The 23,400-nt window shown below is 53.1% G+C and overlaps 1 protein-coding gene across 4 annotated transcripts in view; it reads left to right on the plus strand.

Annotated features, from left to right (window-relative positions):
- Positions 1–23,353, plus strand: part of LIG1 (DNA ligase 1) — a 33,015-nt gene extending 9,662 nt beyond the window's left edge. For 3 of the 4 annotated variants that reach the window (XM_019484996.2, XM_019485003.2, XM_014603090.3), the window contains exons 2-27: positions 1,816–1,919; positions 3,377–3,451; positions 4,301–4,493; positions 5,573–5,699; positions 8,907–9,005; positions 11,241–11,462; positions 13,146–13,275; positions 13,726–13,824; positions 14,692–14,748; positions 14,840–15,012; positions 15,800–15,966; positions 16,517–16,593; positions 16,920–17,011; positions 17,099–17,198; positions 18,453–18,538; positions 18,813–18,928; positions 19,022–19,117; positions 19,568–19,678; positions 19,908–19,979; positions 20,381–20,525; positions 20,831–20,913; positions 21,308–21,460; positions 22,011–22,064; positions 22,374–22,517; positions 22,708–22,800; positions 23,055–23,353. In XM_019484996.2, the coding sequence (XP_019340541.1) occupies positions 1,903–1,919; positions 3,377–3,451; positions 4,301–4,493; positions 5,573–5,699; positions 8,907–9,005; positions 11,241–11,462; positions 13,146–13,275; positions 13,726–13,824; positions 14,692–14,748; positions 14,840–15,012; positions 15,800–15,966; positions 16,517–16,593; positions 16,920–17,011; positions 17,099–17,198; positions 18,453–18,538; positions 18,813–18,928; positions 19,022–19,117; positions 19,568–19,678; positions 19,908–19,979; positions 20,381–20,525; positions 20,831–20,913; positions 21,308–21,460; positions 22,011–22,064; positions 22,374–22,517; positions 22,708–22,800; positions 23,055–23,138 (2,865 nt within the window). In that variant the 5' untranslated portion in view covers positions 1,816–1,902 and the 3' untranslated portion in view covers positions 23,139–23,353. Of the gene's footprint in view, positions 1–1,815; positions 1,920–3,376; positions 3,452–4,300; positions 4,494–5,572; positions 5,700–8,906; positions 9,006–11,240; positions 11,463–13,145; positions 13,276–13,725; positions 13,825–14,691; positions 14,749–14,839; positions 15,013–15,799; positions 15,967–16,516; positions 16,594–16,919; positions 17,012–17,098; positions 17,199–18,452; positions 18,539–18,812; positions 18,929–19,021; positions 19,118–19,567; positions 19,679–19,907; positions 19,980–20,380; positions 20,526–20,830; positions 20,914–21,307; positions 21,461–22,010; positions 22,065–22,373; positions 22,518–22,707; positions 22,801–23,054 lie in introns of those variants that run through there. The other variant, XM_059728573.1, reaches the window with a different exon arrangement.
- Positions 23,354–23,400: the final 47 nt, after the last annotated feature.

Genomic DNA, 23,400 nt, shown 5'->3' on the forward strand with positions numbered 1-23,400 from the left:
CACAATATGCTGTGTGCTGCCTTGAGGGTTTAATCTTTTGGTGAACCCCAGTGAATGAGCTATTGGGTGCAAGAGGCTGTCAGTCATTGCAAGTATTGAGATCCCACCGCTGACTCTGTTAGACCCCATTATGTACCTTGTTGAACACATACACTGAGGCCATTTGGGTGGTTGCGTATTTCCCTCTATAGCTTTTCCTTACCTGCCTGTAGATGAGTTCAGTATTCAAACTATGAATATTTATGACTATCCAGCATGGAAACTTACTTTTTTCAGCTCATGGAAAACTACTGATCTACTTTGTGATCACGGGCCCTTGTTTCTGGCTGGTTTTGGCCACACTTAGGTAGCCAAAAGGTAAACTGGCTCTACTCAAAAAGCTTTTCTTAGCAGTGATAGTTAGGGGGGCAGGAATTATAGCAAACGGAGATGTACTTTTTGTTACAAAATAACTCAAATGGAAAAGCAGATTTGAATTGATGATTTCAGTGGAGACTTTCCATTTGGTGATTTAATTTGCCTTTTTTAAAGTCAGGAGCATCAAACTCATTTGGCTTCATAGGCTGCGTGAGGGATGTGAGATTGGTCCGTGGGCTGGATTGGGCTTATAGAGTGGCTCTGTGTGCTGGATCCAGTGCGCAAGGGCCATGTTTCACGCAGGTACATGGGCCACATGCAGTGTACAGACTCTGTCTGGGGAAGTGTATGAAGCTGGTCCAGGGCAGATGCTACATACAGCATATGCGCTAGACTGGCTTCACATGTTGTGTGCAACGTGTGCCAGACCGGCTTCATGTACTGCATGCAGTGCACGAGGCTGAGGCTGGCACATGCTACACATGGCATGCAAACCAGTTTGAGACCCTTAGGCAGAACGGTGACTAGATCATGGGGCTCTGCAGGTTATATCCATGACACCCCTGTTTTAAATCAATCCACCTTGTAACATCTGCATCCAATAGACTTGGAGCAAGGACTGCAGCTTGGCTGACAGGACTTTCTCCAAGGGAGGGTGGCCTAGTATTTAGCAAGGGAGAGAGATTTTTACCCCCATGGCCTCAGTGTGGCTTCTACCTTCCTTTCTTGCTTGTTTCCCCATCTGTCCCAGGAGACATGTTGAGGACCTGTGATGTATGGCTTGCAACAGAGCTTTGAAAACCGTGCATATGGTAGAGGGCTGAGGGTGGCCTACCTGGGTTGCTGGAGAGGCCCCTGCTCAGAGCTGCCCTATCAGATGTGTGGTTTGCCACCAGGGCTGGATGTAGGATATCTAGTCATTGTGGTACCCTGGTGTGGGGCAGGGCAAAGTGAATTGTGGTAACCCAAGAGCTGACTGCAACCCACAAATCTTCAGAGGGTCCCTGGGGTGTCTTCTGCAGCATGCATTTTCTGGTTTCAGGGTTGGGGTGCTGCAGGGCTCCAGATGGCTCAACCACAAGCAGCTGCAAATCCCCAGTGGTTTTGGCAGAAGTGTGTTGTTGGGGTCCTGCCTACCCACGCCCTGGAGTCTAGTCTTTCAGTTCTCCATTCCCCACTAGACCAGCTGGCTCTGGGGGATACCCCAGCATTCTTTCCAGCAGGTTCATTTTCTAGACTGATGCTTTCTCTTGGGGCTTGCTTTGAGAATAGAGCTGTTAGGTCTTGTGGGGAAGGGGCAGATGTTCCTTGCCCGTCAATCCCCAGAGGAGAGAGCAAAGCTGAGGGCATCCCAGCAAGGTGTCAGGCCAACAGTATGAGAGCCTTGAATGGCATCATGGGCCAACTTAGAGTCTTTCTGTACTCTCTCACTTGCTGCTTTTTCTTTTTTGCCCCAAGCTGGAACTGCAATGGAGGGGCTCTGAGGGTGTGTGCTGGACCACACTGTGACTGCTTTCTCTCCTCCCTCCCCTGCACACCTTCAAGATGCAGCGCTCCATTATGTAAGTAATAGCCTTTTCCTGTCTGGCCCAGCGCCCTCTAGTGCTGTCTCGGCATGGGTGTGGGCATGAGACTGCTCCTGGAGCACATGCCAGGAGATAGGCTGGGACAAGTATTATTATCATGATTTGTGTTTGCATACTGTACATAGAAGTGATTGCATAATAACTAAAAAATAAATCCTTAGTCTTGTATATTGTGGTTGGGGGTGTGTGGGAGGTGTGATTTTGGGGGGGGGTGTATGGGGGTTTGTGAGGGGGTATGGCTGTGTGTGTGGGGAGCATAGGGCATATTGGGGAGCTGTGTGTTTGTGAGGAAGGGATGTGGGGACAGGGTGTGGGTTTGTGGCATTTGTGGGGTATGAGGGAAGGTGGAGGGATGGGGATCCTCCCACAGTCCCCCCAATGGCACAGCAACAGGCAGGAGTGCTCATGGTGCTCATGCCTTGCTCCAGCCAGCACTGCACATTGTGGCTAGGACCGCAGCCCTTGTTCGGCATTTCTATTGCCAGCACCTTCTGCCATGCACATGCAGCCCCTGCACTTGCGTGGCATGGGAGGCAAGCCCCATGCACTGGAGCCCATTGCCTTCCCTGCCTCCTGTTGTAAAAGGTAGCTGGCTCCAGTGCGTAGGGCCTCCCTCCCATGTCGTGCAAATGCAGGGGTTGTGTGTGTGCGGCAGGGAGTGCCGATGACAGATGGCCCAGCAGGGGCTGTGCTCCTTGCCGCAATGTGCAGTGCTGGCCTGAGCCATGTGCCACCAGGCACCAGCATCCCGAGCACTCCTGCCTGCTGCCAGCCTCAAGCTCCATGCTTCCGCCGAACTGCACCTCCCACCCCATCCCTGCCGCTTCCCTATCTGCTGCCTGGAGCGAGCGGGAGGCTGGGGAAGTGGAGCAGGTCCCAGGTGGCTGCAGCAGCAGCAGCAGCCGCAGCAGCCCCACCCAGGAGCTGTATGTTGTCTGGGCCCTGTCACCCATGAGAGTGAGAGCAAGATGCAATAGAGTATGTTGGGGGTTGTATATATGTGGGTGCCTCACTCCTACCCTTACCGGAAAGCTTGGGCAGGGTACAATTCATTGGTGAGCTCTGCGGCCTGGATGAAAGTGCCTGGCAGGCTGGGTGCAGCCTACAGGATGTATTTTGCCTTCCCCGTCTTAGCATTTTGCTGTCTTCTTCACCATGTGGTGCAAGCATTGAGCATGCCAGGACTTTGCCTGATGGGGCAGCACCACAGAAAGTTAAAGAGGAATCCCAAAATTCCAGTCATGCCCTGTGCATACCACTGCCCTGCAGGGTTCAAACACGATGTGGAGCTTGTATAAGGTGGAGCCTGAGTGTGTGTGTCGAGGTGGTAGGGGAGGAGGGGTAGTGAGCCCACATGTGGGATTTCACCTGTGCAGGGGACTTTCTGGCCCACCATCCTGGGATTTGCCATGCATCTCTGTCTGTCTGGACAGGTCATTTTTCCAGCCTGTGAAGGGAGCAAAGGCAGAGGAGAGCAGACCTCTAGAAGATGAGCATGCGACTAAAAAGTGAGTTGCCACAGGACCCTGGGTTTTGGGCCCATCCACTTATACCCCAGTAGAACAAGACAGCCCAGTCAGTCCAGGGATGTGGTGGTGTGGGCTGTGCCTGGGCTCAGGGCTGTCACTGACCTATGAGTAGAAGCAGAGAGTAGCCTCTTTTCCAGAGACTCTTTTATAGGTCTGTGACTGCGCTGTTGCATCTGTGGTTCACTGGAGGTGTTTGTGAGTTCTGGGGTCTCCTTGAAACCACCAGATTCTAGACTGTTTCCTGAGGCTGCAGGGCTTTTCCAGCAGCTGCTGCTGCTTGGGGGTCATATATGGTCACCTGAAGGGCCCCTCCACTTCCCTGGGGGCCAAAGGCCCTCCAGCAGGAGCTCCTGTGGCACTATTAGCTGTGGGCCAGGGAATGCAGAGCAGCTCTGTTGTGTTTGCTTTGCAGTAGGGGGAGACTCAGACCTGCTGTGGAGTTACAGCTGTGTTGTATGCTGAGATCTACAGGTTGTATACCTATGTTCTAGGTACAGACCTCTCAGTCCTGACCTCTGAGTGCCTCTAGTGGGTTGAGTGCTAGGAGCCACCCAAAGGGTCTGGTTATGTGGGATGGAATTCCTGTGCAGGCCAGGGCAGACCCATCCTCTGCTTCTGTGTAGGCCAGCTGTCAGGGGATCAGGAGCTGTGCTGGGGCCTGGAGGCATATGGATCAGATCAGTTTTCCAACCCATGGGGTGGGTCATGGTGGCCCATGCATAGAAGGCCAGCTTTTATGCAGTTCATGGAGAGTGCTGCTCTGGGGTTGAGGGGCACAGTTGGTATGAATCCTAGGGCCTTGCTTTCTGAAGGCTGTCTGCATTGCAGGATGCCAGAGAAGGTTGAGAAGCAGAGCAATGGTCTTGGTCACTGTGCAAACTCCCCAGTGAAGCCTATAGGCAAGAGGTCCTTGCGCCGAATCATTGAGAGTGACAGTGAAGAGGAGGAGCCTGAGCCAGCAGTCATAGCGGAGGAGGGGCAGATGCAGGTTGAGACTCCTAAGAAAGCCAGCAGCAAGCAGGTAACCTCCTGTCAGTGTACTGGGCCTCTCCTGTGCCTTGCTTTCCCCCAGACCCTTTGTTCAACGTACCAGTGCACCCTGACTCCCCCTATCCCTCCTCTTAGTGCCTGTTCTGCTGCTGGCTCTCCAAGCTCTGGAGTGCATGTTGTTCTGGGTAAACTGAGTAGGGAGGGAGCTGCTACGCTTTAGATCAGTGCGGGCCGTTATTTGGGCCTGTGGGCCACAGAGGCAGTTCTGGGGAACTGTTCAGATCAGCACCCCACATCCCCCAAAACGGCCCAGAGCCCATGTGCCCTGTGGCTTCTCCCCACCAGTGCCCAGGAGCAGCTTCTGCCCAGCTGCTGCCACTGCTCAGTGTGGGTTGGTCCAGAGCAGACATGGGGCAGGCCAGGGTCAGGGCTGTGCCAGACCATAGGCTGAGGTCTGGAGCTCTGCTGGAGTGGACGCAGGGCAGGCTGGGCATAAGCTGTGCTGTGCTTGGGGGGGCCCTGTCAGTACCATGGGACTTGGGCCAGCAGCAGTGGTAGCCAGACGGAGCCACCAGTGCCTGGGCTGCCCAGAATGCAGTCCAGTCATGGAGCTGCCCCAGCACTACTGCGTGCCCTGGGATGATGGGGTGCGTTCATGGGCTGGATAGCGCCTAGGCCAGATAGGACCGAGGGAACTGCTGTGAGCCAAATAAAGTCCATCTGTGAGCTGGATTTGGCCCGTGGGCCATATTTTGCCCACACCTGCTTTAGATACATAGCAAAAAGTGTCTTTGCCTCTGGGTGACTATAGCTGTTTTTCCTGTAGTGCGCTACTGAGGTTACCCCTGTCCCTTCAGACACTGGCCTTCAGATGGCAGCTTCCCCCACACCTCTCCCAGGCTTCTTCAGAACACCCTCTTCACCCATGGACACCATCCTAATGCTTAATGCTCTTCCTCGGGCTGAGTACTGCTGCCTGTCTGATGCCATCACCCAGTTGTTGTCAGCATTGCATACTGGCTACTTGGAGCCCAGGGAGAATGAAGTAGTTGGGTGGGCCTTGATGGGGCTCTGACCCTGCCTGTAATACTCTTGGGGTTTGTCTTTCAGGAGCTGGTGCACCCTGCTCAGTCTGAGCTCTCTGCAGACAGCCCGTCACCAAGCAGCAGCCAGTCTGCTAAAAACAGTTCTGATGGGACTGACACCACCCACTCTGACATCCCCAGGCGCAGGACTGGTGAGGGCCCTACCCAGGTCTGAGGGTTGGGGCAAGTGATGCATATCTCTTCATAGGCATTTTCTCTACTTGCCCTTCTCCTAGCGGGGACCTTTGCAGTCCACTCCCTTGCAGACTGGATACAACATTGACTCTTCCCAGCACCCCCTTAGAGAGCTGGAGCTGATAGCACATCATACCGCTCTCATGATAGGCCACCTTCTCTCTCTTGTAGATCGGGAAGGAAGGGCCTTGGAGGGTCTGGGCCAGGGCTATGTTCCGGGTGGTCTACAGCCACCCCAAAATTTGCCATAGCAACCCCATCAGTGCCTCAGTCACTGCCTGCCCCGAGTGCAGCCCTCCCCGCTGGGTAGAGCCCAGTGCTGCCCCCACCCCAGTCCACAGTGGAAGCCCTTCCTCGCCCCATACACAAATCCGGAGGGTACGTGGCCCCCATGCCCTCCCAGGGTACATGCAGTGGCGGGAGCTGCCTACCCCCCCCTCGCCCCCTGGTCATCCATTTTCCTGAGTAGGGACCTGGTCATCCTCCCCACTGGGACCCCCGTAGGCCCTGTGGGAGACACACCCAGGGCTAGGGTCAGCGAGGACCTAGTCAGGGAACTTCTAGAGGGACTGGACGTATTTAAATCAGCAGGTCCTGACAGTCTCCACCCCAGAGTGCTGAGGGAACTAGCAGAGGTTATTGCGGGACCTTCGGCACGGCTTTACGAGCACTCATGGTGCTCTGGTGGTGTGCCAGAGGACTGGAAAAGGGCCAATGTGGTTCCCATTTTCAAAAAAGGGAGGAAGGAGGACCCAGGAAACTATAGGCCTGTTAGTTTTACCTCGGTCTTGAGGAAGCTTTTTGAGAGAATTATCCTGGCGCATGTCCACTAAGGGCCAGCAGGGGAGACTATGCTTAGGGGCAACCAGCATGGGTTCATTAGAGGCAGGTCCTGTCAGACCAACCTGGTGGCCTTCTATGACCAGGTCACAAAATCCCTGGATGCAGGTGTCACGGTGGATATAGTCTTTCTGGACTTTAGGAAGGCCTTCGACACTGTCTCTCACCCCATTCTCATTAAAAAATTAGGGGACTGTGGTGTTGATGCCTACACAGTCAGATGAGTCACTAACTGGCTGGAGGCCTGCACCCAGAGAGTGGTGGTGGATGGGTCTTATTTGATCTGGAGGGATGTGGGCAGTGGGGTCCCCCAGGGCTCAATCCTTGGGCCCGCACTGTTCAACATCCTCATCGGCGACTTGGATGAGGGGGTAAAAAGCACTCTGTTCAAATTTGCGGATGACACTAAGATGTGGGGAGAACTGGGCACGCTAGAAGGGAGGAATAGGCTGCAATCGGACCTAGACAGGTTACAGGGGTGGGTGGATGAGAACAGGATAGGTTTCAACGCTGACAAGTGCAAGGTGCTGCACCTGGGGAGGAAGAACCAGCAGCATACCTACAGGCTGGGGAACTGCCTTCTCATCAGTGCAGAGGCAGAGAAGGATCTTGGAATCCTTATTGAGGCCAAGATGAATGTGGGCCGGCAGTATGGGGATGCAGTCAGGAAGGCCAGCCATACGTTGTCATGCATCCACAGATGCATCTCAAGCAGGTCCAAGGAGGTGATCCTCCCCCTCTATGTGACACTGGTCAGGCCGCAGTTGCAGTACTGCGTCCAGTTCTGGGCGCCGCACTTCAGGAGGGATGTGGACAACTTGGAGCGGGTCCAGAGGAGGGCCACCTCCATGATCAGGGGACAGCAGGGCAGGCCATATGAGGAGAGGTTAAGGGACCTGAGCCTGTTCAGCCTCCACAAGAGAAGGCTATCGGGGGATCTAGTGGCCATTTACAAACTAGTCAGGGGGGACCAGCAGGCACTGGGGGAGTCACTGTTCCCCCAAGCACTCCCAGGAGTGACAAAAAATAACGGTCACAAGCTGGCAGAGGGTAGATTCAGGCTAGATAACAGGAGGGGCTACTGTCAAGGTGGCTAGGATCTGGAACCAACTTCCAAGAGAAGTGGTGCTGGCTCCTACCCTGGGGGTCTTTAAAAGGAGGCTGGATAAACAACTGGCTGGGGTCATTTGACCCTCGTACTCTTTCCTGCCATGGCAGGGGGTCAGACTTGATGATTTGCTCAGGTCCCTTCCAACCCTACCAACTATGAAACTATGAGCTGCGGCTCTGCCCTGTGCCATGCCCCGGCTGGGCAGCACCTGCCCCAGCACCAGCCCCACTCCCTCCCGCGCTGCGGGACGTTGGTCTGCCCCCACAACATGCCCCTTCCCTCCCCCTGTCTCTTTGCGTCCTACAGACTTACCAGTTGGATGCCGCTCTCTATCCTGCCAGGCTATCAGATTGGTATCGGCAGATATGGCACATTAAAAATTGGCCATTGGTATCAGCCCAAAAAAACTATCTGTGCACCACTAGTCTCAAGCTATTATTTTGGTTTCAGGTTTTGTTTTCTGTTTGCCCTCCTAATGGCTCTGATTCAGTTTGTGTAGTTAAACGTGATAATACCAGCAAGTAAACCAAGGAATATAGAACATTTGCAGACGTGACTGCACTCTTCCTAGTTTCCCATGCTCATGCTGTTTTTCAGCACTGCCAGAGGCCATGCCTACCACATTGTGACTTAAAAACCTCCTGGGGCTCCCAGGATCACCACTTTGAATTGCCTCCTGTGCATGAGCTGCTTCACAGAGGCAGTTAGCACATCCCTTCTCCCCTCCCATGCCCTCTGTCTCTCCATCTGTGAGGCCTGTGTGCTTTTACTCCCTTGTACTGTACAGACATGCCTCGCCCTTGTGTGGATTTTATGGGTGGATCCCAGCCACTGGAGGTTGCCAGTCAGTAAAGCTAATGGCAGCCTGGTCTCTCTTATTGTGTACACAAGGGTTTCCAGAAACCTTTCTGTTGGGGTGAGGTGGGAGTGAGGCTTTGCCTTTCTGAGTGCCAAGTCCTGGGGCTGGTCTGAGCCCACAGGGCCCCCTCAGCCTTAGATGGAGGGAAATGTGATATTGGTACCTTACAGAGGAGTGGTCTTGTTATAGGTCTTGGGTCTGCCCCTGCCCAGTTAATTGTTTTGACCAGTTCAAGTCTTGTGGCCTCTTTCTCTCATGGCTTGCACTGAGTCAAAGGCTGGGGTGGGTCCAAGGAGTTCCTCCTAATGGCCTGTAGGCAGACAGCTCTAACCTCTACCTCTTCCCTGCTACTAGCTCGCAAGCAGATGCCCAGAAGCAAAATAGAGATGGCGACAAGCAGAGAGAATGGCCACCCCAAAGAACCAGTTGCCAAAAGATTGAGAGAAGAGCCAGGTGAGTGCGGACTGGGAGCTCCCGGTCTCATCCTTGCATGTGTGTGTATCTCATGGTCCTGCTGCCAATGACACCACAGGGAAGGCAGCTGTTTCTGCCTGGTTGGGCCTGTCCCTTGTGCATGAGTCTCTACTTCTATACCGTTCCTCTAGCTGTGAATCTCATTGCCACCAGATGTTGTGGAAGCTGACTGTTTAGCCAGATTCCAAGAGGCATTGAACACATTCTTGGAGGAAAGGGGCTATGTAGCTATTGAGCACTGGAGTTAGGGATGTAGTCTCTGAATTAAAACTTCCTAGACCTTAACTGCTGGTGGCTGCAAGTGAGAGCAGTCCAGTGGGGAAGAAAACCTTGGTCATACCCAGTTTGCTCTCTCTTTCAACATCTTTTCTGCCACTGTATGACACGGGCCTATCTGATGTGGCACGGGTTCATGAACCGTGGCTCACCATGAAATACTGTAAGCTTCCTTTAAGAAGGGAGGCCACTGAGGGCATATCAACTAATTACTTAAGACAACAAAAAAGAAAACTAGGAGCCACCCAAGGGGTCTGGTTGTGTTGGATGGAATTCCTGTGCAGGCCAGGGCAGACCCATCCTCTGCTTCTGTGTAGGCCAGCTGACACGGGATCAGGAGCTGTGCTGGGGCCTGGAAGCATATGGGTCAATTTTCCAGCCCATGTTGTGGGTCATGGTGGCCCATGCACAAAATGCCAGCTTTTATGCTGTTTTTATGCAACGAATGGGCGTGAAATCACAGGTTAGTAATATGGGATTTGAAAGGAGGCACTGAGCAGAGTACACCGGCCAGCGCCCACTGCCCCCTGAGTGAGTCGAGGGAGGCACTGGAACCAGACACGTGTGTCTGGAGATTTGGGTGGAGAAATGCCAGGAAGACAGCCCTACACTCACCCTAGTTCCTCCCAGCCAGAGCCTCCTTCCTGGTCTTATAGATGGCCAGCTTGGCCAGAGCCAAGAGGAGGTTGACTAGGAGGTCCCAGGATATGGTGGGGCGACGGATGGGAAGTCCATAGGAAAAAAAAGTGAGGGGAGAAGTGCAGCCAGAACCTCAGCAGGACCATGGGACTTGTGCCCTGTTGCAACTGCTAATGTTGGGGAGGGGGCCTGAGGTGGTATGGACAGAGGCAATGGAGGGCCCAGGCTTTGAGGCTGCGAGTTTTCCTGCAGCCACCTGGGCGTAGCTCCAGCTGCTGGGCTGAGCAACTGGGCTTGCAGAGCTGGGGGAATGCTGCATGGGCAGGGCTTCTGCTAAGCTGGTGTGGGTTTTCCCTGCAGGTGTTGCTAATTGGACTTTCTTTGCAGGCCCTTTATCCTTTCCACCCCCTGTGGAGGAGGAGGAAGAGGAGGTTTGCCCTTTCCTTTGCCTTGGTTGGATTTGGGGGCCTCTGGGGAAGACTGGCCAGGGGGAGCCCCCTGGCTTTGCAGGCTCTCACCCCCTGGTCATTGGCATCCGCCTGGTTGGGGGCTGTCATTCTTGCCCTGCCATAGGAGGCTAGATGGTAAGGGGTTGGGTGGTGTGCAAGAGGAGGAGCTGTGAGCTTCCCATTCTGCCTGGGGAAAAGAAGGTGTCTTGCTGCAGGGGGTCCAGGGTGCTTCCTCCAGCTGCACTGGGTTGGGGGCTATGTGGCGTGCAGGTGAGAGGCTGGGGCTGGTAGGGGTAGGGGAAACACAAAAAGACAAGCAAAGACACTCAGGAGGAAAGCAGAAGAATGCTGCTGGCTTACTCAGTTAATCACAAGCACTGGGTGAGGAGGAGTAGAGCACAGGTCTCACCACAGGAGGTAGACACAGGCGGGTGCTGCTGAAGGGGCCCCACTGGTGTTGTGTGGTCTTCTCGCTGCAGGCAGCACCAGGTGGTAGCTGGTGGTGGTGAGGCGGGAAGTCCCCTCTTCCCCTGAGAATAGGGGCCTGTAGGTCCAGTAAAAGGTGGTGGTGGAGATCAGAAGCCTACTGCAGCTCCTCAGGCTCCTGCTGCTCCCTGTCCAGCTCCAGCAGCAGCTGTGGAGGGAGTGGTGGCAACCCCTGGCAAAGGTCTGGGCAGGATGTACCTATGGTCTCATCTGATTCTTAATTTCTTGACTGAGGCAGTCCTGGTTGTAGCAGCAGGCTACTGTTTGCAGCTGGGAGAACCTGGCTACTGGTCTTCCTGGGATTGTGGGTCCCTTCCTGGGGATGGCGTACCTAATGTGCTTTGGGCCTCTTCCCCTGCTTTAGACCCAAGAGATGAGACTGGTGAGAGAGCAAAGGTTGCAGCAGAGTCTATGGAGATGCAAGAGGTGAAAGGGCAGAGTTCAGAGGAAGAGTTAACCAAGGGTAAGGGCACCTCAGGGGAAGCAGCTGGTAACAAGGACAAAATTGACAAAACTGGAGGAGAAGCAGCAGCCCAGAAGAAATCTGAGCCTTCCAAGCCCAGCAGAGCCATCTCCAACTTCTTTGGTAAGTGTACTTGTGGCTCAGACCCAGCCTGAATTGGGGATCCTTGGCCTAAGGTGGTGAGTGAGCAGGGAGTGTGGCACAGCCCCAAGGATTTTCTCCAGCTGGGAGTAGGTAGAGCCCAGGGCAGATGTAATCCTCCTCTTCCCTGTTTCCAGTTCTTTGTACAGTGTGGCTGCACTGTATCTTCTTCTCAGATAGGTTAGCTCCGGGTAGAACCAGTCTGTATGTTGAAGATCAGATCCACCACAATTCAGGCTCTCCCATGTAGGAACCTCCTTTGTAAAACTAGTCAGTGTGGCTTCTAAAGTGTTAGGAAGAGTGAAAAAGGAAAGCTACAATACCACTCTCCAGAGCCAGGCTGTGACCAAGGGAAACTCAGCCTCAATGCATGATACAAGGGCAACTCAGCCTCAATGCTGCTGATGGAGCTTCTTTAGTGTGATACATGGTCCCTGGTGAGGTTGTGCTGCCTGCAGAGCTGTGGCACTCTGAGCTGTAGGCCCACAACATGCTGTCCAAACATAGGGGCCAAGGCAGCCTACCAACCCACAGCCACTGACATGTGGGGTCTGATACCTGTTGGTGTTGAGGGGTGGCAGGAGGGCAGGGACCAGCCTTTTTGCATAAAGACTGGGCAGGGTTGCCTGGTGCAGTGAGAGTTCGGTGAATACATGAGCCTAATGCTCAGTGGCAGACAAACAGGGCATGTTACGAATTGATTAGGAAGGGTATTGAAAACAAATTAAGAATGGGATTTATGCCACTGTATACATTTATGGTGCACCCACATTTTGGATACTGCCTGTCGTTTTAGTCCTCCCTACCTCCAAAAACTCCAGAGAAAGGTAGCTGTGATGATCATGGGCATGGAGAAGCATCTATAATGAGAGAGACTAAATAGCGTGGAGGTTATCAGCTTAGAGGAAAGATGGCTGAACAGGGGGCATGTGACGGGTCGATAAAATCATGAATGACATAGTAAAAGTAAATTGGGATTTACTTTTTCTCACCATATTAGAAGTAGGGAATATGCAATGAAACTATTACTTAGCAAATTTAAAATTCTTTTTCATGCAACTGTGGAACTCCTTGCTGCAAGGTGCTGTGGAAACTGATCATTTAACTAGGTTCAAAAGAATAGTGCAGAGATTCATGCAGGCTAGACCTAGCAGTGACATGACAGTTAGGGTTGCAGCCTCAAAATCGGGACTTTGAAGTACCTATATGCTGGAAGCTGGTCCCTTCCCTACCTCTCTCCCCTGACAGTCTGGATAGACTTTGCATAAAGAGAGAGCCTCTTTCTTTTAACATCTACTCTCTGCCACTGGGAGATAGGACACAGCTAGAGGGACCTGTAGTCTGACTCAGCATGGCCTCTCTTTTTTGAGCAAGGGGATCTCCTGAATAATCAGAAATCCTCATGGACAATGAGCTCCTCCTCTGCTCTGGACCAGGCCATGCATAGCTAATATGATATGCTAGCTCAAGTCAGCAGCCTCAGCCATTGTCCTAAGCACCAGTATTAGGAGGCAGACCGCACATGGCCCTAAGGTGGGTGGATCTAGGGAAGGGAGGGTTGTGGGCAGATCCCCACAGCTGTACATGTATCTAACAGATATGTGGGTTTTTTTGCTGTTTGTAATTAGTACCTTTCTGTCTGTGATTCTTTTAAATTTCAACCAGCCCCCAGGAAGGCACCATTGGCAAAGACAGAGACAGGAGAAGCTAGTGCAGCCACCACAATGGATGAGTCTTCTGTCCTGAAGGGCTCTGCTGCAGCAAGTGGCAAGCAGGGCAACCAGATGAATACCAGGTAGGAAGCTGGGGGCGTTGAGTCCCTACCACCAGTAGGGAGGATGGGGGCAGCAAACTCTGCCAAAGGGTAGTTCTGCTGCCAGACAAAGCCTCTGCATATGCAGGAGAGCTTTTCCCTCCATCCCTACACCTTAGGAGGGGAGGTCCAGGTCTGCCTACTAAGCTCCCTGTGATACTGTAACTTCCCCAACTGATTGGTTTTCTCACTGATGTGGTGGAGGCATGTTACCTGCCCTTGTGTGCTTGACTGGTACAGGGAGATGGGAGGTCATTCTGCTCAGTGCAGGGGTGATGGGCATGTTGAGCTCTGCCTGTCTGCCCAGGCTGGTGGGTTGGTGTGTGTGGCCCTGTCTGTCTGTGTGGTGCAATGTATGGGGTAGGGACTACATTGAAGGTGTCAGTATGCTGCTACTGGTGGACTTCTTTCTTTGGCTATGTGTCCCTCCAGTTCTTCTGAGGCTGCTGTGCTGCTGGATCCTGTGGAGTACAATCCTTCGAAGAGCAGCTACCACCCTGTCCAGGATGCCTGCTGGGGTCCTGGGCAGAGGTGAGGAGAGAGCATATCTCCCTGTGTGAACGCCCCTTTGTGGACCAAGGGTTATTTGGCCATGTGTAAGGGTTTCCCCTTGCTATATAATAGAGCTCCTCTGTATCACATCAGGGCTGTTCCCCCTTCACTCCTAACTGGGCAACTTGGAATACTAGGCTTTACTCTTGAGTGCCCTACTGTACAGCCAGAGGTGCTCAGACCTTGGCTGCTGGCATGGCTCAGTCTAAGCTTCCTGAGTGTTACATTCACTGCAGCACATACTAATAGCTAGCTCCTCACTGGGGTGGGGGTTTGCAGCATAACTAACTCCATAAGAGCGGGCGATGTCCTAGAGCACTGCTTCTCACAGTCTTGTTAGACTCAAGACACTCTTTGGAAAATACTAGCTCTTCACTTCCATTCCTTTTTTTTGGCTATGGAAAAAATAGAGCAAATCTGTTGCAAGAACTCAGGCTGCAACAAGTTAGACCATTTTTAACGCTATGGATTCCTATTTGAAATCTCTGGGTTTATCTTGTGAATTATTTAGATGCTTGCATACCTAACAATACTAATGATACATGGCATCCTTTGGTAATCTTAGAAGGATTTCATGGCACTGTGGTTGAGAATCACTGGCCTAGAGACATTCAGCAAGCTGGTGAGAGAGGTGGCAGTAGGACACAGAAGTCCTAGTTGCGATCCCCAGCTGGACTTGCTAAAGAAACCCTGTTCCCCTCCCAGAACTGGAATAGAATTTAGGAGTCCTGGCTCGCAGCTCCTCACTGCTCTCACTTGTAGCCTATGGTGCCAGGTGGGAGCTATGTGAGATGCTGGATGTGGCAATTCCATACGTGTTGAATAAGCCCCTCTCTGTCTCTGCAGGGTCCCCTACCTGGCGGTAGCTCGTACCTTTGAGACAATTGAGGAGGTGTCTGCCCGGTAAGATCCTTTTGCACTGCTTGCGGCCAGGACCCTGAGTGAGAATGGCCAGGATGCTCACCCTGCCTTTCAATGTTTCTCTGTGCTTCAGACTGAAGAACATTGAGACTCTGAGCAACCTCTTCCGATCGGTCATCGCCTTGTCCCCATCTGACCTGCTGCTCTGCATCTACCTCTGCCTGAACCGCTTGGGCCCAGCCTATGAGGGGCTAGAGCTGGGCATTGGCGAGAGCATCCTTATGAAAGCTGTTGCACAAGCTACAGGTACAGGTGCCTGGCCTCAAGGTCCAGTCTGTCCTGCAACCTTCTAGTTTGGTCATGGGCCTGGGGGCTCTGAATCATGCCCTGAGCTACAATGGCATTCATGATGTGCTGCCAAGGCTGGCATGTAGCTGTCTCTGTCCATCTGGACAGTGGCCTGCCCTTCCCAGAGTGCACTGCCTCCGTGTCATGTTGGCAGTGCCCTGTGCGCATGTTTCAGGCTCCCTTTCCACACTGTGTACTCTGGGAAATCAGCCCAACATGCTCTGGCATGCTTAGGCAGTGCAGTTGTTGTGGATAGTAAGACTCTGGTGCAGGAGAGATCCCAGTGTGAGACCACAGCTCAAAGGCAGGAGCTACAATGGTTGAGGGTGCCCTAACCTGACTAGCAGATCCCAGTTGCATTGATCTGCAGGTAGGCCAAGCTGCAAACCTGGAAATGTGATTGGGTGTGCCCCCAGCCTTTCCTTATAGCAGTGCTTAGTTATTCAGACATGAGAGCCCACCCTTCCTCCTCCATGTAACGTTTCTGGGTACTGCCTACTTTGGGTGCCTTTGGGGGGAAGGTGCCCCTTATCCAAGCAACAAGGAGGCCTGGGGCAAAGGGTCTCTTAGTCCAGTGGTTAACATGTCTTCTCTGGAGCTCAGGGTGGGGATCCCATGGAGCCTGTACAAAGATGGGGAATTAGTGGGGATGGGAGAGGGATAACAGAGTTGAGGGGCCCCGGGGTGGATTGTTGGGTAGTACCTGGTGAGTCACTGGCTCAGCAGGCTCTCTTTTTGTCTGCAGGTCGACAGTTGGATAAGATCAAGGCTGAGGCCCAGGAGAAGGGTGACCTGGGTCTGGTGGCAGAGAGCAGCCGCAGCAACCAACGCACTATGTTCACACCACCCAAGCTGAGCGCCATTGGGGTCTTTAACAAGTTCCAGGAAATCGCTAGGATGACAGGCAGTGCTGTGAGTGGTGTGGAGTACTGAGAGAGGGAGCCCCAGCTGTGTGCCTGCATCCTGTTGTCAGGGGCTGTGGCTGGCTTGACTGTAGGGACACAGGGTGCTCTATGCTTCTTGCCACCCCCAGCTGTCTGAGTGGCCTGGGAAGAAGGTTGGCCTTCATGAGGGAGCAAAGATTTCTCCTGGCTGCCATGGGTACTCCCAGCACTGCCAAGGCCTCTAGCTCTGGGGCTGGCATAGCTGCTTCCTGCCTGGCTTCTGAGGACAGTAGAGGTCTCTGCACCCTGGGGCATGAACCTGCAGTTTCCTGCAATGACTAGGGTGATGGATGCATGTTCCACTGATGATTTTGTCTTCCCCAAGGATTCTGGTTGCAGCATGTACCTGCAGTAGGGCAGGGCAGGGCAAGGCCAGAGGCTGTTCAGGAGCCAGAAGGTTGGGCAGGTTGCAGCCTTGGAGGCAGCTGGTGTGTGCTTCATCACATCTCTGTTGGGCAATGACTTGCTCAGGGATCCCCACCTCTGCCTGGCTCATATTGGTTTTCTTTCTCCTCTAGTCTATGAACAAGAAGATTGACATCATCAAGGGGTTGTTTGTTGCCTGTCGGCACTCAGAAGCCCGCTACGTAGCTAGGTAAGTCACCTTCCCCCTTTGCAGTTTAGGCTCTAAGGATAACTTTGTTTCCATTGCCATGCAATCCTACTGTACTGTCAGACCCCTGCAGCCCATCCCAGAGCTCTGTCCTTGTCCTCTGCCAGCCATTTCAACCCTGCTCCCCCCAGTGCTGCTGCTGCCCTTTTTCTTGACCTATAGCCCTCTGCTATCCAAGCCATGGGTTCCCCCACAACTTCACAAATCTGCAATGCTCTACTAATTCAGCTGATGATCCTTTTCCACTCCCACTGCTCCCCCATCCTCCGCAGGCCTGTGAGGTCTCAGTGCCTTTCCTTGTGTTCCAGATCACTGAGCGGGAAGCTCCGGATCGGGTTGGCAGAGCAGTCAGTGTTGTCAGCCATTGCTCATGCTGTGTCTCTCACTCCCCCAGGACAAAGTAAGGCCATGGAGCAGGGCCCCCAAACACCCCTGTTGGGCTGTGTGAGGGCAGGCAGTGATTGGGTACTGTGCGCTTTTCATGCAGGCTGCCCTCCAGAGGTGCTGGATGCAAGCCAGGGCAAGTCTGCAGACGTACGCAAAACCTGGCTGGAGGAGCAGGCCCAGATTCTCAAACAGATCTTCTGGTGAGTCTTGAGGCAGGGCCAATTCCCAGATCACCACCAGTGGGATTTGCCAACTTCTGTGCTTGTGAGCCTGGGGACTCCACCTGGGCATTGTTTCCTGGGGAAGGTGTGCTGAGTGACAGAAGGACTACAGATCATTTCCACCTAAACTGTCTGTACCTGCCACCACTCCACCCCAATATTTCACTGGTCAGTTCCCCAGAAGAATGGGCAGCATTCTCCCTCTGTCACGCTGAGTTTGCTGCAGCCCTCCTACAAGTCTCCACTTTTCTCAGAAGTTAACATTCACATATGGTGTCCTTGTGGAACAGGGGAGATCTGTACCCATGCTTTGGGTTCAGAGCTTCACTTTATACAGAGATCATACGAAGAGCCTTGGGCTTCCTGGTCACTTTGTGTTGAGTGTGATGCTTTCACAAACTGCTTCCTGCACTGTGTGCTGAGCACCCCTCCCACATGCTGAGACCTTTGCAGCATGCAGTTGTTGTCTTCATATTCATTGCAAGCAAATATGGTCTCTGGGGATTTGTGTTTCACTGCACTCTAAATCATCTATATTTCAGCTTGTTAACTGTACACACAGATAAATTGGTCTTTAGAGGACTCTGGTTCCTCTGGGTTAGTTTTCTCACTCAGTCTGTGCCACCTTGAACACAGGGCTTGCCTGACAGCTGCTTCCTTTTGGAGAAAACATGCCTTTCCCAAGTGGCAGCCTTGGCTGAGTCTCCTTGTTGGCATGCATGTACAAGACTGTCTCATGTTTTGTAGTTCTTACTCTTTAAGGATGCATCAGTAGCCAGTTGACTAAGACAGGGAAGGGGGCTTCTTGACCCAACACATAGTATTCTATAGCTCCAAAGGAGTGCCCCCAAGCTGAGAAGCTTCAGATGACTCGGGCAATTACCGTACAGCTCAGCAGTCAGGGTGGCTCTAAGAGAGAGAGGCCTTGAAGTTGAGGGGGATGATGGTGGTAGGGAAGAGACATCCCTTGGCAGGGTGCCTCCCACTTTCTCCCCAACAGTCTGTCCCGGTTTGGTGCCATTTATAGATGATGCAAACGGTGGCATTGGCTGGTTCTGGGAGGTTGAGCAATAGTCTTTGGGTGACAAGACCATTTATAGGTAGCAGTGCAGAGTCATCTTGCAGTTCCAGCTGCCCCCAGTTTCTCTGGGCAAGGTCTGTTTGCGGTTACAGCACCCCCTCGTGGGTGCAAATGTGCTTGATGCTAGGCTTAACAGCATGCATGTGTTTCAGTGAGCTGCCAAACTATGACATCATTGTTCCTGTCCTGTTAGAGCATGGAATGGAGAGCCTGCCACAGTACTGCAAGATCACCCCAGGTACTGCACGCTATTACCCCTGAGCCAGAGTCCTGTGGTCAGCAGTAGTGGTGTTTCCCAATTTCAGAGCTCCTGTTCCCACCTTGCATTGTCTGTCTTTACCCAGCCTTCCTTGGGGCTTTGGGCTGATATTGCCTTCCTGATCTTCCATTTTGACTACCCACCTGTGGAAATGATTCCTGTGCTGGTGCATGTAGTTGCTTTGGGCTAGTGTTCTGGGCAGTGTTGCAGCCTGTGTCCTGGATGCTCTGACAACCCAATCCATGCTCTGCAGGGATCCCACTGAAGCCCATGCTGGCCCAGCCCACCAAGGGCATAGGGGAGGTACTGAAGCGCTTCGAGGAGGCTGCCTTCACTTGCGAGTACAAGTATGATGGGGAGCGAGCCCAGGTACATGTGGGGGTGGGATGGGGGAGCTGCCTTCCCTCTCCCCCAACTTTGCACTGCACTGCCTCTCATTGTGCTTCTCTTCCTGCTATCAAGATCCACATACTAGAGAATGGGGATGTGTACATCTACAGCCGCAACCAAGAGAATAATACCTCCAAGTACCCTGATATTGTCAGCAGGATCCCCAAGGTACTGGGCTGCTGGGATTCCTAAAGGACACAGAGGGGTGGTGAGCTGCTGGGCATACTCAAGCAAGGGTACTGGGGATCCATAAGGAACAGAAGCTGCTGGAGTATCTGGAGTATGAAAGGGGCATGGAGTCAATCAGGGTCCCTGAGGTCTGGGATGGAGAGCAGTAATGGGGACTGATGACTCCCAAAGTCCAGATGGAGGAGGGAGCAAGAAGGTAGGTTGCCATGGGAATGGGCCTATGGGACTGGGCAACATGCAGGGTGGTGGTGCAGTGATATTGATGCTCTCTCCCTCCCCTTGCAGTTACATGGCCTGTGCACCTGACTCTCTTCCTCCCTTGTCCCTTCCACACCCCTCTCCCCTCTGGCCTGCCCCCCATGCATGCCAACCAGACCCTGCTTGTGTCAGGAGCTAAGTGTGTGCTGATACTGTATCCATTCGTTGTAGGTGAAGAAAGACAGTGTGCAGTCATGTATCCTGGACACAGAGGCTGTGGCCTGGGACCCTGAGAAGAAGCAGATCCAGCCGTTCCAGGTGTTGACTACCCGGAAGCGGAAAGTAAGGAGGTCCCGTGGACCAGGAGTGGGAGAGGGGGGAGAAGTAGATCCCCTGCTGGCAGGTTGCTTGTGAACCCTCATGCCCCTCCCTGCAGCTGCAATGTGCAGTAGGATGAAAGGGGGATGATTCTTGATGCTGGAGAGCATGGTGCTGGGGGTGTGGTGGAGCCAGGACCCAGACCCTGAAGTATAAAGTTGGTGGTCTTTTCACACTGGGCCTGTATCCACAGGATGTGGAAGCTGCTGAGATCAAAGTGCAGGTGTGTCTGTATGCCTTCGACATGCTGTACCTCAATGGAGAGGTGAGTGGCCCCTCCCCCACCCTACTTCCTTGGGCATGCCATACCTCCGTGGGGAGGTGAGGACCTAATCCCTAAACTTGCCCCTGACCCCCCGCCATATGTCCTTCTTTTGCACTGTCCCTGCCCTGACCTCTCTTCTCTGTCATACCCCATACCTTTTGCTGACTGCCCTGGAACTCTGAATCTGCCCAGCATCATTCATCCCACTACCCCACCCTTAACTGCCTGGCACTCTCCATCTCCCCAGCAATGCTGGGAGTATCTATTTTTGAGAGTCAGTCTCCCCAGAAGAGCTTTTAGGGCATTCTTTTCATGGTCCCTGTGCACAGGTGCCTCTCTTTCCCACATCCTATCCCTCTGCCACACCTATGACCCTGGCTTCCTGTCCCCTTCTTCTGCAGTCCCTGGTGAAGCAGCCCTTCTCCAGGCGCCGGCAGCTGCTGCATGAGTTGTTTGTGGAGACAGAGGGGGAGTTCCTGTTTGCCACTTCCATGGACACATGCAATACAGATGAGATCTCGGAGTTCCTTGACCAGTCCATCAAAGGTAAGCTGGCACCTAGCACTTACCTGGTTGCCTGGTTTGGGGTTGGGGGGAAGGTGGATAGAAACTCTGTGTTCAGTGACTGAGGAATAGTGAATGTGCCTCCTGTCTGCTGGAGGGAGAAGTATTAATCCTCTACTGTGTGGGGGTGGGATACCCAATATGTAGTGTGTAAGTGAGCAGGAACATGCACTTCCTTGTTTGCTGGTGGGGGCTGAGCCTCAGTATTCAGTAAGGGTATTATGTGGGGTTATGCCACCATTGTGCATAGACAATGAAGGTCCCAGCAACTGATGGATTTCTCTTAGACTCCTGTGAGGGGCTCATGGTCAAGACCCTGGACGTGGATGCCACATATGAGATTGCCAAGAGATCCCATAAATGGCTGAAGGTGAGATGGACAAGAGGGGATCAGGGCATTCCAAGTCGAGGGCAGTGGCAGGGAACTGGAAGAGCTGATCACCTGTTTGGGTGCCCAGGTGCTGCCTGGTCCCATGGCAGCTCCTTTCTAGAGTAGTGAAGGTAGTGTGGAGAGCACAGGCTGGCATGATACAAGAGATCCTAAGCTGCTTCCTCCCTTGATGTGAGACACCTGCCCTTCCCTTTCCTTGGGTGTAACAGACCGTCCTTGGCTAAGTATGGCTGGGCACTGTACTATTGCCCTTGGGTCAGATGGGACTAATGCCCCTGCAGAAGAAAGGCCTTGGATCAGATCTGGTGCCTTCTGGAGGAAAAAGGCTGTTTCCCATTGGTATAGTTGCTTATAGTAGCTTCTGTTTTGCCAGTTGAAGAAGGATTACTTGGAGGGTGTTGGAGACACACTGGACTTGGTGGTGATTGGTGCCTACTTAGGGAAAGGCAAGCGTGTGGGCATGTATGGAGGCTTCCTGCTGGCCTGCTATGATGAGGAGAGTGAGGAGTACCAGAGCATCTGCAAGGTAAGAACTATGCTGGTGGTTCCTATGAGGCAGGGTTTTGGTGCGACTAGGCTCTCATTGCAAAGGGGGGCAGGCCCCAGACACCCATATTGTCCTGCACCCAGGGCAGGTGCTGTGACTTGGAGGTGAGGGTTGGGTATGGGTTTAGGAAAAAATCTTCAGAGAAGCCTTGTGTAACTGCTGGGCCAGAGTGCAGGTATGCGGAGTATGGCAACTCCCTTCCTGGACTGGGCGGGGGAGCACAGTAATGTATGCACGCGTGTCTCTGCATCTGTGTGCGTATGTCTTTCTGTGTGTGTGCACGTGTCTGTGTCTCTGCATCTGTCTGCACATGCATGTGTCTGTGCTTGTACATGTCTGTGTCTCTGTGCGTGTGTGTATTGGGGAGCATAGATAGAAGGGGGCTGTTCCCCCATCTGCTGTATCTGGGGTCTAGGCAGGTGCTGTCTGTGGCACTGCTGGGCAGCATGGGGAACCCAGTGAGTGAGAGTAAGCATGCCTGGGAGGACTGTGACAAATTAACAGCAGTGCCTTGCCCTTTCTATCTTAGATAGGAACTGGCTTCAGTGAAGAGACCCTGGAGAAGCATTACAGTTTTCTCAAGGTAGGAGCACTATTTAAAGAGGCTTCTTTCACTGCATGAGGGACCTATTTCCAATCCTGGTTTAGCCCAGCATGGAGACTGCTCAACTTGCAGGGCCTGGTTTCAGAGCACTTACAATGCCTCGAAGTGCACTTACCTTACTGAGTGCACAAATGTATCCTGCTAGTGAAGAGCTATAGGCCCTGGCTCTGAGGATATGCAGTATTTTTTAAATCTGCCTGGAGCAGGCAATGTCTGTAGGGGAGAGCAGGGTTTCCAACCTCCTTGTGAGTAACTTGACTGCTAACCTTTCCTTTTTTGCTGAGGCAGGACCTTGTACTGGAGAAGCCAAGAGCTTATTACCGCTGGGACAGCAGTGCAGAGCCTGACCACTGGCTAGATGCAGTGCAGGTGTGGGAGGTGAAGTGTGCCGACCTGTCCATCTCGCCTGTGCATAAGGCAGCTATTGGCCTGGTGAGTTCAAGAGGACCCGCACTGGCTCCGTGCGTGGTGGCGGAAAGGAGTCCTACTGCATGGGACAAGCCTGAGATCTTTCTTCTAGGAGACCCACTCTTGGCCAGGGGTCACCAGTCCAAAGCATCCCAGTGTGCTTGGGGTCTGCTGCTGCCCACATTTCACTGGCTCCTTTGTCACCCCTCCCCAGGTAGATGAGGAGAAAGGTATCTCCTTGCGCTTTCCCCGCTTTGTGCGTGTTCGTGATGACAAGAAGGCTGAGGAAGCCACCACCAGCACCCAGGTACTGTGGCAGGGGTGGGGAGGGAGGTCTCACTCCAGCTGGACATAGAACAGTTTCATGCACTGGCCTTGTCCTGGTCTGTACTTAGCCTTCTCACAAGGTGGTAAGGCTGTCTTTGGAAGACTCCAAAAGACAAGACAGGATATGGCAAAGGGCTAGCCATCTTTAGAGGTGAGGCTTAAGTACCAGCATATGGCGTTCAGCAGTACTCAAGCAAACTTTTGCCTTTCCTTTCACCTTCCCCTTCCCTGCAGGTAGCTGAACTCTACAAGAAGCAGCAGCAGATTCAAAACCAGCAGGTGGCAGGGAGGGGTGAGGGAGAAGACGACTTCTATTAACACCACGGTACAGCTGCAGTGAGGAGAAGCAAACTCCAATGGCCCTTGCAACTACAGCTGGGCATGGGACAGTACCTAGAGCCAGTGCTTTCCCTTTCTCCTTACTAGAGGTACTGGAGCACTGAGCCACAGGGGTGGAGGGGGCTTGTTGGCATCATTTGTTTGGTTGCAAGGAACACCACCACTTACAATAAAATACTCTCTTTCCTTGTCAAGCCTGAAGGTCTGAGTGCCCTGCTTTAGCTGCCAGGGGTACAGCTTG

This window comes from Alligator mississippiensis, chromosome 5 (genome assembly GCF_030867095.1).
Source record: "Alligator mississippiensis isolate rAllMis1 chromosome 5, rAllMis1, whole genome shotgun sequence".
Lineage (NCBI taxonomy): Eukaryota > Metazoa > Chordata > Crocodylia > Alligatoridae > Alligator > Alligator mississippiensis.